This window comes from Pholcus phalangioides, unplaced genomic scaffold, assembly GCF_987345545.1.
Source record: "Pholcus phalangioides strain wild (caught in Gottingen) unplaced genomic scaffold, Ppha-v1.0 ptg000032l_1, whole genome shotgun sequence".
Classification (NCBI taxonomy): Eukaryota; Metazoa; Arthropoda; class Arachnida; order Araneae; family Pholcidae; genus Pholcus; species Pholcus phalangioides.
The window spans coordinates 5921134-5935394 of record NW_028301622.1 but is presented as its reverse complement, the minus strand read 5'-3'; the positions used below and the strand labels follow the sequence as shown (position 1 = coordinate 5935394).

General features: G+C 34.6%; 1 protein-coding gene across 1 annotated transcript in view; it reads left to right on the top strand.

Annotated features, from left to right (window-relative positions):
• Nucleotides 1–14261, top strand: part of LOC149066832 (uncharacterized) — a 66845-nt gene that overhangs the window by 31585 nt on the left and 20999 nt on the right. The window contains exons 8-11 of the mRNA XM_089253150.1: nucleotides 274–329; nucleotides 8830–9013; nucleotides 9864–9933; nucleotides 13540–14013. Of these exons, the coding sequence (XP_089109276.1) occupies nucleotides 274–329; nucleotides 8830–9013; nucleotides 9864–9933; nucleotides 13540–14013 (784 nt within the window). The remainder of the gene's footprint in view (nucleotides 1–273; nucleotides 330–8829; nucleotides 9014–9863; nucleotides 9934–13539; nucleotides 14014–14261) is intronic.

The window sequence follows — 14261 nt, the reverse complement described above, 5'->3', positions numbered from 1 at the left end:
AGCTTGCCTTCAAAAAAACAAAGACAAAACTTACTTTAAGAACAACTTTCATGCAAAATGCAAGGATCGTAAAAACTTCATTATGCCCATGCTTGTTATAAGTGGATGTGATTGTATTTAATAATTAAATTTTGAATTTTGTAAATTAACATCCATTTTTTCCATCTGTTGCTTGATTGTTTTTCTTGAATGATTGGAAGTCATTTTATATATATATTACTTACACAATAGTTTTTTTTTCAAGGTAAAGAAAAGATATTATTTATGTTACAGGTTCTGAAAATTATAAATAAAAAGGCTCATGTCGTTTATTTTGGATCTCATGAAAGGTAATGAAAATTTTCAATTGACTTTTTTTTAAATTAATCCTTACAGCAGCAATCCTTAGATATCTTGTCAAACTTGATCTGCTTTTTTTTGATCACCCTGAAATATCTCAAGTTCTTAACTTGATTTAACTTTTTATTTCCGATGTGACAGTTATAATGCGGATCAAGAAAATTTTGAAAACTTCTTAAAGGGTTGACCATTGAACTTTGCAAATAGTACAAAATATACCTTTCTGTACATGGAAAGAAAAACACCCCCCTGTTTTCCTGAATCACAAATCTTTTCAGCAGTGCTCATCATCTGCAGTCAATGTGCATTTTCATGCAACTTCTCTTGCACAAAAACTCTATTTCTTGGTAAAATCTATATCTCGAAAAATGAAAAACCCATGCATTTTCCATGCATTCATCCATGCATGTACTATAAATCAGTTCTTTTACCTCTGTGTCGAAGTAATTTTTGAAAAAAATTCTACTCTCTCAAAGTCCAATCCCAATGATAGTAAAAAGAAAACACGAAAATTCCTTTTCTTTTGTGTAAATCCTACTTTTTTTCCAGATTTGAAAGAAACTGATAAGAGAAAGGATTATTCGTGCTACCGCTCATAGTGCTGAAGGATCTTCTCAATCATAAGCGGATATATGGTTGACGGGGTGGATGGCTTGTTCAGCATGGCAAAAAGTCAGCCAACAGACAACTCAAAATTGCTTCAAGAAAGCCGTGGATTTGTAACCAGTCATCTCAGTAATAAAGGATCAGATCTGGTGTTTCACTCGAATTTCAAAACATTGGGCATTACAAAAAAAAAAACCCACTTGAAGCTAGAAACACAAATTTTTCGATTTTGTGGAAATGGACAATTGACAAACTTGCAGCACCTTGACTGAAACAGAAACTGTTGTTGAATGTATGGCGATTAGGGTGATGAAAAAATAGCAGAAGATGCTCCAGGGGAATTCGAAAAAAGTGGCAGTGGAACATGCTAAGCACATACTGTAAAAATGCTGTACCATTTTCTGGAGTAAACTGAGAAGATGGGGCCAGAAATATTTGCAGCTCGCGCTAGTATACATCAAATTATGAATGCTCTAAGAGCAAAAAATATGTACAAATACAAATACAACGCCACAACAGGCAAATTGCCCAACGAGGTGGCTGACTTAAGAACATCATGGATCCCCGAGCCCCTACCTACTACTGCTACACCACACATGCACCCCCCCCCCCCCCGCGGAACCCCCCAACGAATCGGTACATGCGGGAATGTGCGTGTACGTGTAGTGTAACCTGACGTAAAGTTTGTTTCTGTGTAATGCTTGTTATGTGTAGTGCTGTCATCTGCCCCCAGTTTTACTAACTATGAGTGAAGTGTTACGGTTGAATGATTTACCGTTGTAGGACTGTTGCTCTCTGTGGCGAGACTTTTTAACGGGGAGATCGGCTCGCATTTGCGCCTTGAAGTTGGGAACCACAGAAAACCAACTTCAGCCGACCACCACTGTGGGGTTCGAACCCGGATCCTCGCATCTCGAGTCCGGCACTATACTATGTGTCAATCTAAACTTACAGATTATTTTATGTCATGTATATAAATAAAATTGAATTGAACAGGGAAAAAAAATCGAACATATTTTTGCATTAGTATCTAGTAAAATGTACTATGATGTTTTTAGTTTTTATCAATCAAATTTTTTTGCCATTTTTGTCATGTTTTTTCTTTCATACTAAAAAAAATTCTATTTCTCAAATTCTTTATCTCAAAATTTTTATCAGTCCCGTCAGTTTCAAAATAGAGAGGTTTGTCTGCATTTGCGATTATAGGATTATATTCTGGTTCAATAAATTATTATATATATATTATTATCATCAATAAATTATATTCTGAAAAGTTTTTATTCATACTTCATAAAATTATTTAAAAAAGTTCAGATCATTCACAGAACTATGAAAAAATTTTTTTTTTTAATACTAGTTTTTATATCTTTAAACTTTTTGTGTAATGAAAAATATTTCTCTGAGCAAAATGAGTTTTAGCACAGTGCCCATCCAATAAATATCTGAACTGATTCAATTAATTGACAACTCTACTCAAGATAAATTTTGATTGTACATGGTAATTTTCAGTACGCACCCTCTTTGTCATTTATGTAAAAATTTTCTGTCCTTGAAAAGATGGCTCATTCAAAAGGACTTAAAAAATGGTTGCCATATGAAGCTCAGAGTGAAACCATATTGTAGATGGAGTTTTGCAATACTTTGCAATGCTATTTTCCATTAACAATCACAGTTTTTGTGGCTGTATAGAGGATCAAGAACTTGTTCATTCTTTTCAATGATTTCTATTTCAAGTTCCAGAGTAATCGTCTTCCAACTATGATGGAATTTGCATAGTTTCTACGGATTCTCCATTGAGTATGGAATATGGAACTATGACGAATTGTGAAAACTATGTTCCTTGAACAAAATTCCTATATATCCTTGAACAAAAGAACAAATCTGGTTTTTTAGAAAAACTAGATTTGTTCTTTTGTTCAAGGATATATTTGAATTTCATGTTATCCTATCGAGTACAAAATGATGTCGTGAAAAGATTGCATCTCCATAGAATAAATGTTGAGCCAAAAATAAATATCAAATTAATAACTAGAGCTCGGATTATATGCACTAAAAGAATGCCAAAATATGCTCTAAAAATATGCAAATATGCAGTTAAAAATGCCAAAATATGCATAAAAACCCAAAAAATATGCATAAAAAACCCAAAAAATATGCATAAAAAACCCAAAAAAATATGCATAAAAAAGGCCAAAATATGTATAAAAAACCCAAAAAATATGCATAAAAAAGGCCAAAATATGTATAAAAAACCAAAATATGCATTGAAAAGTCCTGAAAAGTCAAATTTTAAAATATGTACCAAAAATGAGAAAATATATACAAATGCATATTTCCTACTTCTTAGTGCATATTCATTTCAAAAACATCCCCACATATATATATTTCCATATGCAAATAACTACAGCTGCTCAGTAACGAAATATCAGTAACAGAAGGACTTTGACACTATTTCTAAAACAATTGAGCACTTTTGACGTATATCTAGAAATAACCTTATGATAAAAGGCTAATGTTTTGAAAATGCAGTATTACAAAAATCTTTAGTAATCCACTAAATCCCGACCGCGGGAGGGGGGGGGGAACGATGTTATGAAAATATTATAAAAAATATTTTATATATATTTGAAAAATTATATAAAAAAGTGATAAAAAAGTGAGCTTATATAATTAAAGCTTAAAAATATGCATTTATTCTTAAAATATTTTGATTTTATGCATTTATATGCATTAATGCAAAAGTTCTTTGTGCTAAATAAACAAAAATTCAAATTTCACTCACAGATAGCATTGTAGAACGAAAAACTTGACATCTATATATATATATATATATATATATATGTGTGTGTAAAATTGATTTTCTGTGTGCATGTTCTCTATACCAGCGGTTCTCAATCGGTGCTCTGCAGAGCCCTTGGGGCTCCATGTGCACTTCCCAGGGGCTCTGCGACCACTTGAGGAAAATAAAATAAATCAGTATCTTTGATAAAAATAAATAAAAGTGGCCTTGTGGACTCGGCCATAGAAATTATATAATGAAAAGTGCTCTGCGAGTCCAAAAATGTTGAGAACCGCTACTCTATACATATCAACAATTTCATACCAATCTTTGCCAAATTTTGTATGTTTATCAAACAGCCCACTCTATTTTAAAAGTTTCGTTGGATTTAAGCAAATACCTGATAAGGTCAAAAAACTGTTCAACAACGATGACTTTCTTTCTTTCAAACTGAGCACAACTCAGATCTATCACGCAACAATGATTTTTGGAATGTCTACTTTTAGGGGCACGGTAGCCCAGGTCAATAAGATACTCGCTTAAAGTACCAAAGGATGTGTCATGAGTTCGATATCCGGTTTGTCCTTGTCAGAAAACTTTCCTGACACAGGGGTACAACAGAAACGCTGACATGACTGCAGAAAAAGTTACTACCACAGGGAGTTCACCCATCAAGGGGTTAGTGCACCAACCTCTCGATGAGTATAAAAACAAGCCTGCCATTTGAAATCAGCAATAAATTGTAGGTCCTGGTCTAAAATTTGCCCTCGCGTGCAGAAAATGATAGTGTTGCGACAAAAATGATCAAATGTCTACTTTTGTTACCTTGGTTTCCAAACAATGGTTTGTCATTTTTTTTAATGCTTCCAGATAAGTATATGATGAAAACCGAGGTGGTATCACTGCTAGTATGCCCAAGTGGTGTGGTGGTAAGATGATCGTCTACCACCCGGTGGTTGCTTTCACGGTCCCAGGTTCAAACCTGAGGGAGGATATAGATTAGATATTTTCGCGAAAGTGCTTCAGGCAACCATAGACAGACAGCACCTTCAATTACAACCCAACTCATTAAGGGCAGTAGATTGCATTATAACGATATGGCCAGAGTTGGTTTTTGGTGTAGTAGTAGGTATCACTGCTAGTTTGATGTAGAATATCAGATTCACAATTTTTTTTAAAAGTTGAAAAAACTAATTTTTGAATTTAAAAGAAAGCCACGATAAAAAAGAATTCCTCCCTCCCTCCCACAGCAATTAACATTGCCACTACGTAAAGGCTTGGCATATGTATATGACTGTTCTTCTCAACCTTCTTCATGGAAGCCATTGTTATGCAGCACAAGTACTGAAACAACAGTCACTGCATTTGGACGCTGAATAAAAAAAAAGTGCACACATGCGGGGTTACACTGCTGTATTTAGTTTTGTATAGTAAATAGTAATGCTTGCCAGTGTGTTACTTTTTTAGTGAGGTATGCTGACCTGAGACTGTGGAAGACAATTTTACCCATAATGCCACAGCACGTATGGGGACAATAGCAAAAATTCATCTATACTCAGTTATGATAAGGTCTGTTAAAAAGTCTCGCCACAGATAACGACAGACCTACAATGGTGCAAATATTCAATCAAATACAAATACAAATACAATGCCACAACAGACAAAATGCCCAACAAGGTGGCTGATAAAAAGATGCCCATAAAAATATGGATGTCATATATTTAAAAAATACAGCAACCCAATTAAAAATTGAATTAACACAAATTATAAACAATATATACACCTGATAAAATATTATACAACGCCCATAAAGAATACTTATGGTTGTCTTATTCTAAGAATGGATAGCTTCTCGATTTACCCCAACATGTTTATCGTATTTCTTTTTAAACGTGTCAATTGTGTTACAATTTACTACCTCCGGGGGTAAGATATTCCATTTATTAACAACCCTATTAGAGAAAAATTCCCTGTGACACCATAACCTTGCATTGTCCCTCACCAATCGATACTGGTGTCCTCTTGTAAAAGCAGTCGATTGGCGGTGTACTAAAAGTTCATGGTCCATCCCATTGAAAATTTTGAACACGTCGATCATATCTCCTCGACACCTGCGTTCATCCAATGTAAACATATTCAAAAATGAAGTCTCTCTTCATAACTCAAGCCCTGTGTGCCAATAAGGACACGCGTAGCTCTTCTTTGCACCCCTTCAACCAAGTCGATGTCCCTCTGTAGGTATGGTCTCCAAAACCTTACAGCATACTCCAGTCCAGGACGAACTAATCCTCGAAAAAGCAGAAGAATGACTTTAAGAGAACGCGAAGAGACCTTTTTGAAAATGAGACCAAGCATTCTATTCGATTTTTTGACCACCGCTGAACAATGTTCAGAAAACCTAAGTTGCTCGTCAATGAGAATTCCCAAATCGGTGACCCTAGTTGCATCCGGGATTAGTGACACCATTCAACTCGTAAGAGAACCGTGGGTTTCTCGAACCAAAATGAGCGACCATGCACTTATCTACGCTAAATGTCATGCTCCATTCATTTGCCCATGCTGCAACCCTGTTTAAGTTGGTCTGGAGCAACTCCCTATCGCTTTCATTCCCAATTACCCCCATTAGCTTCACATCATCTGCGAATTTGCTAGTAATCTCATCGATACCCCTGATCGAGTTTGTCGATAAAAAGTGAAAAAAGTATGGGGCCAAGGACACTTCCCTGAGGAACTCCACTTGTGACATCTGTCCAACCAGAGAATTCCCTGTTCACCATAACTCATTGCGTCCTATCTCTTAACCACAATTTGATCCAATTCAGGAAGTTACCCCCTATTCCAATCTTGTGTAAACGCTTCAAGAGTTTGCCATGTTGGACCCGATCGAATGCCTTCTGGAAATCAAGGTAAACAACGTTGACATTTTTGCTCTTACCCAAAGCCTTAGTCACGTAATCATAGAAGCAAAGGAGGTTAGTTACACATGACTTCCCCTTCCTGAACCCATGCTGATTATCCGACAATACATTATTCTCGTCTATCCACTTCACAAACTGCCTTTTGATGATAATTTCCAAAATTTTCGAGAGGGAACTCGTCAAACTCACAGGACGATAATTTGACACCGCTTCTCTACTACCCTTCTTAAATATTGGAACAACGTTAGCAAGTGTCCAATCTCTTGGGACGATACCCTCAGCAACACTACTCCTGTATATCTGTGTGGCTGGCCCCAACAATTCATTAGCACATTCCCTGAGGACCCTGGGATAGATATCATCTGGTCCTGGTGCTTTGCTTGCACATACATTTCTTAGAAGATTTAGGACCTCCATGTCTTCTACTTGAATATCGTTGAGGGTTTTATTACCCCATGCAACACCCGTATATCAAATATCATTATCTCCATTAAAAACCGACGCGAAAAAGTCATTGAAAGCACTACACATGCCTACATTGCTCTCTACCCTAGAGCCTCCTATCAAGAGGGGGGCCAACTGTCCCCTTACATCCATTATTGACGTATCGAAAAAATGATTTTGGGTCAGAGCCAATGTTATCTGCCAACCTAGATTCAACTTCCTTTTTACTATCCCTTATCGCTCTCTTCAACAGTCTTCTTTTATCAGTAAACAATGATAGGTCTCCTCGTCCACTTTTATACTCTCTGAATGCACTTTTCTTTTCAAGATAAAGGTTCCACACGCTATCCGTGAACGATAGAGGGTGCGATGTACAAACACGCTTTTTTCGAACAAAGGGTATGACGTCGTGCAAAACAGAGGACAGCTTCGTACTAAATTCTTCCCATTGACTTACCACCCCTACTGATTCCAACTGGTCTTTGAAAACTTCCGCTAAACTTCTTCTGAAAACATCAAAGTTAGTTCTCCAAAAACAAGGAACCAGTCTTTTGTTATCAACCTTACCCGAGGAAAAGTTACAGTGAAATCTGACGATACGATGATCACTGGAAGAAAACTCTTCCCCCACCGAAACATGTTCAACTAGATCCTCAGAACTAGTAAGAACTAAATCCAAAATAGCGGTACCCCTAGTGGCTTCTGATACATGCTGATACAAAAAATTTTCGAGCACCAACTTAAGAAAGTCTCTTTCATACTGATTTCCTGATGAAAGGTTCTCCCAATCAATACCTGGGTAATTGAAATCCCCTAGTATATATGAGAACCCTCTTTCGCTTACACTTGTAGGAAATTTCATCATGCAATTTGGCGATGTAGTTTTGATCCCTATTCGGTGGATTGTAACAAACCCCCAACAATAAGTTTATGACGTCTTTTGTTCTCAAGTTCAACCCATATGGTTTCAATATCACTTCTCTGCACGTTACACTCTCTAGCCTTCAAAGAGGATTTCACGTATATCAACACTCCACCCCCTTTCCTATCAGATCTATTTCTCAAAAAAGTATCGTATCCTGAGATGTGTAAGAAAGATTCATCCCCATCGTTTGCCCAAGATTCTGTAATGGCTATAAGATCCAAGCCCTCCACAACTATCATACACTTCACTCATAGTTTGAAATATAGATGGCTGCAACAGAAAAAAAAAATGCACACACAACCCTAGATACATAAAATAATGTGAAACTAATTAACCAGCACTTTATCTTTGAGAAGGATTATGGCTGGTTTGAGGGCAACTGTTGACAATGAATCATTTGAGTTGTCTCTTATGGGATAGTTTGCTTTGATATAAAAGTGCTTTGCATTATTATCATATTTACAGAACAAATTGCAAACCAAGACACAACTGTACAGATGTAATTTTAATGAACAACTAAATGGTGTGTGTCTCACTTCTGTATATTATGCAAACATTATGAATCAGAATTTCCAAAAGCATATATATATATATATATGTATATGTATATTTTGAAAGGAAGCTGTTTGCTTTCTTCATAATATGTAATTGCAAGAAAAGTGTTGTTTTTCTTTTATCTTTGGTTAATGAAAATATTTTATTAAAAAAAATCGTGAAGGGAAAAAAAAATTTTTTTTTCACGTTCAGATGCTTTTAAAATCATGGTGCACTTTCAATTTTGTGAAATATTTTTTTCTTCTCTTTTCTACACTATTCAGAAGTAGAGTGTGTATGGCGGACTGTCGTCCATTATCCAAAGAAAACCCTGGAGGGATATTGCCAAAAAAGGAGAGTTATTTTGCTGCAATTGAAGAATTGGAAGAACACATACAACATCACGTTCACAGATTTGGTAAATACGAATATGCTGAAAAAGCTGCCAAAAGGGGCGTGTCAAAAAGGGTACGCAAAATTTATGAATATGATGTCAAAATGAAATAAAATTTGTTGACTCATTATATATAATTTATTTAATTTTTTCATTATTTAATTTATTTTTTTCATTATTTAATTTATTTTTTCATTATTTAATTTTTTTTTTCCATCTTCTCTGCTGATGTATCTATGTATTCCGTGAGAAGAATTTTTTTTTCTTCAAAAATTATCCTCTGTAATAAAATAGGAGAACCAGTATTTCGGTTGTGAATTAACAGTCTGAAATGAACTGTTTTCCTTTCATTCTGTTGATATAAATTACAGCATTTTCTTCAATTCTGAACTATGAATGGTAAATTTTAAGCTATTGTTGAGTTAGGTAGTCATGATGAAAATATGTATAGTCAACATATTTAGATCTCTTTTTACAATCCCTAATATTTTGTGGTACACTGTAGCTGTACCCTTTTTTTCATGGTTTTAATTACTATTTCTTTTGTGTTCACAATGAGAAATTATTTTTGCAGTTGAAGTAAGTAAATCCAATGATAATATGTGTTTTTTACTATTTTTCTGGAATTGATTATTTTGAGTTACATGCCTGACCGGGAATGCACAGCAAGACTGTCTTAAGAGTATCATGGGCCCCAGACCAATTGATCTCTCTGAGGCCCTACCAAACAAATTCTCGAAAATTTTGACCACATCTCTTGTTTGTGAGGGCCCCTCTTTGCTTGAGGCGCCTGGGTGGGGCGATGCCTTAAGATGGCACAGTTAGTTACCTTGCAATTGTTTTTCTCATTGATATGTATTTAATTTCACCGACAACAAACCTCACATCTTAAACAATACAAATAACATTTATTTTATCTTATAGAGTTTGCCAAAAGGAAGGAAGCAGAGGCGAAAAAGAGCTAAGATGGGAGAATCCCAGAATAATTTGACAAGTAATCTTGATAATCTTGATAGTAATTAAAAAAATATCCTCAAAAATCTGGTCACATATCATTTCTAATGTGGAAGTAGGATAACATCACTTCTTAACACATGACACACGCCACTCCAGATATAATCTTATGAGGGTTTTTCAACGACATACTTTCAGAAAAATTTTAATTTTTTGCTAAAAGCACTTATGATAAATGTTTGAGGTGTGCATGTTAGACCAATCAGTTACCATATTAACAGGTTTGATTGATTTAATCTTTGCTGCACACGCAACAACTTATATGTACTAATGGTGATTGTAATGTAGTGATTTTCTTGGAATATTTACTAACCCTTCATTTTACTGTAAACTACCTTGATACACAACTTCTGAGTTACATGATTTTTTGTGATAAGTGCCGGGTTCTTCAATTCTGCACAATTTGTGAACGTCATGAGATTATTGCAGAAATGGAACTTTAATTATGATATGATAATCGGTATGAATACATTATCCATTTCATCAGAGCACCACATGCAGCCAAGCTGAACGGATTTTCAAGGTACTTAGAATATGATCTGGAAAACAGGTGAAGATGCAAGTTTTGATAGAGTAGTGTGATAATAATAGTAGCGTGATAAAGCAGAAATCAGTTTTGGCTTTGAAAACATTCGGAATCAAAGTTTATATTTTTAAAGTCTGGCACGCATTCAATACATTTAGTCATTATATACTGGCTGTCCCAAATTGTTTGCACAGCAAATGACTCTGCGATTGTTGACTTAACTTTTCTGTAATTGAAAGTATATATTTTTTCGAATGGCATGCAGTTACTAAAAATATCTCAACTTTTACAAGGAATCGTATACATAAAAAATAAAAAAGTAAAGTTTTTATGTGGACCCTGTGTGCTAAAACTTCCAATTTGTGAAATGTAAATGCGGCTCTAAGAAGTCCTTTACAGAAGTCCTATTACATATCTTTAAATGCAATATTAACGTAGATATTTAACTTATAAGTTTTTTGCATTTATCATCAATGATTCAAGGTGTAATTCACAAATTGTGCAATGTAAATTAAACTCAAAGTTGTAAAGATTTTGTAATTGTCAAAAAATGTAATTGTTATTTATTGTAAATTAAAAAATAAAATTCCATTTCAGAGTTCCTTCATCAGAGTTTATTCTATTTGTGTACTGTCCCTGAAAATGGCAACTTTTGCACCAGTGAAAACTTGCCAACAGAGTGATAAGTTGCTAAAATGCAGTGATTTTACATATTTACTATCTCAATAATTATTGCATTTAAGATATGCAATTTTTTGCAAATGACTTTTCAGAGATAGATCTACATTTCAATAATTAGAAGTTTTAGCACACGGGAACTTTATAAAAAGTTTATTTCTTTATTTTTTCATGTGTACGACTCCTCAAACAAATTTTGAGATTTTAAGTAACTGCACCATCATTTGAAAACTTCTTGTAATTGAAAGTATATCTCTAAAGTGAATAGTTGTAGAGATATCTGCTGTACAAACAAATTGGAACTGCCTGTATATTTGACGATATTACCAGTGTTGAAGTTTTTTCAAAATGATGCGGTTTAATATTTATTGCCATTGTCTCTCCCCCCCCCCCCCCCAGCCACTCACCTGCCAAACAAAAATTATAATTACAAAACTACCTTCCTTTAACACAAGAAGCTCACTTCTTTTGATGGACAAAAGTATTATCAAATATCCCACTACACATTCATACATATTTTAGAACAATTTAAAAATATTAATGATGTTTTTTTTTAATTATGTGTTTGATGTTTTCCTACATAGAAAGAACATGCATTTTTGATTGGAGTTTTTTCTGAAAGATTGGTGTTTTTTAGAAATATTGGTTCCAATTAATCAGTGTTTAATGTATTCGTATGGGAAATTGAATCCCATGACTTGTGCAAATTTGACTTGTATGCTTATTGTCTGTTTCAGTTAAGTCACAAAATGAAGGGTGTTTACATAAAAATAATTATTTTATTTGAGTTTTACCATGCTCAAAAGTATTTGAAAAATGATGTAGGTAACCCTGTGATAAGTGAATCCTGCAAAATATTCAATATAATTCATAATATAATAATTCCAATATAATTCATAATATAATAATTCCAATATAATTCATAATATAATAATTCCAATATAATTCATAATATAATAATTCCAATATAATTCATGATATGATAATTCCAATATAATTTATATTAATGACCTGCCTAACTTTATCAATTTCCAAATTGGATTCTTTGCAGATGATTGTGTTATTTATAAAACAGTATACAACACATCCAACCAAGAATCTCTCCCATATAACCTCAACATTTTATGGGAATGGTACTCGCCCTGGCAATTGCTCCTAAACACCTCAAGAACTGTCCTTATGAAACTTGCATGCAAAAGATTTCTCCTTGAATTCTCTTACTCAGTTATTAATTCTATAACCACTGGGGTCTCAATTACAAATACTTAAGTGAGATAATTTCTGCCAAACTCAGCTGGAACCTCCACATCGATTATGTATTTCATAATGTCTCAAAAACTTTTTTCGTCTTCAAAACCTTAAAGAATTCCACCTGCTACATCTAACATCTCTGTTTTCAAACCTATGTCCTTCACGTCCTCTCTTATGCCTGTGAAATTTAGGACCCCATACTCAAACCAATATAACCAAGTTGGAATCTATCCAAAATAAATCCACCCACTTCATTTTAAACTGCTATTCCATCAAACACCAACTTCTGCCATTCCATCAAACACCAACTTCTGCCATTCCATCAAACACCAACTTCTGCCATTCCATCAAACACCAACTTCTGCCATTCCATCAAACACCAACTTCTGCCATTCCATCAAACACCAACTTCTGCCATTCCATCAAACACCAACTTCTGCCATTCCATCAAGCACCAACTCCTGCCATTCCATCAAGCACCAACTCCTGCCATATCGCTACATTGCAATTTACTGTCGGTGGTTGCCTCAAGCTCATCAGGGAAAATATCTTATCCGTATTCTTCCCCCGATTCAAACTTGGGACCTGATGACAACTTCCACTGGGGGTAGACAAGTATCTTACCACTACGCCATATGGCCATAAAAATGAATTTCCGTTGAGCCAGCGATTACTGATTTTAAAATGCAGGTTTTTTTCTGTTTCCATCACAGAGTTAAAAGGCCAACTCAATATCCTACCACTTACTTCTCATAGAAATATTGCTCGTCTAACCCAATTTTTTTAAATCCTTCACTTCCCATATTTTAGTAAAATCTTCACGTTTTTCTGATAGACTTGACCATTCCCAAAAACTTAAATCGTTCCTTGCATCCACTGATTGTTTTAAATTTAGTTTTTTGCCCACAGACATTGATCGATTAGAATAAACTCCCATCAAATATTGGTGATTGTACGAGTATTTCTGATTTTATTTGTAACATCAACTGCCACCTCTGCCAATTTTCATAACCACATTCTCATGGATAGGCTTCGGCCAAACAATATTGAATGAATAAGTAAATAAATAATAAAAATTTATTATTACCTTTTGTGTTTTTTCAACTTTTAAACTATTATTTTCTCTTGAAGATATTGAAGAATCTAGTCAAAACCACTCTTCTGATATAACCATGATATCAGATTCCGAAGTCACTAGCTCAATGGATAATAATGACTGCAATCTGACTCAACAGTCTGAAGAACATGATAAATTACCTGATCTTATGACTAATACCCTAACTGTTGAAATGCCAAGGAGACTTATGACTGATCAAGCTGCTCAATCCAGAGGGATTCAAGTTGTTCATTCCAGCGAAATTCCTGGAGTGGAAATGGTATTTTCAGTCGGAGAGTGTAGCCAAACGGAAACATTAAACTATGAGGATTTATCTGGCAGGATCAATGAAAAAGACGTGAATAGAAATGAAAGGCCTGAAACTGTTGTCAATGGCATATTGGAGAGAATGCTTGCACACATTACATCAACAAGGAGCCATAATTTAGATTCTGATTTACAGATTGATGATGATATAGAAAGATCAGAGCAACAAATTCCCTTTTCAGGTATGTGGTTTCGACTTTTGGAGATCTGTTTACTTAAGTGATTTCAGCATTGTTATGTGAAAATGGTATTTTCAGTCTATGTTGCATGCAAATGCATATGTGAATTTTTTTATGATTTTTCAAATGAACATTGCTTGTAATATTTTCATAACATCATATTTTTTCCTGCAGGGGTTATAATAGAGTGTTTTTAATATTTTCCAAATATCAACTCTTTCATTTGTTGGCTCCTAAGGAAAATGGCCGCG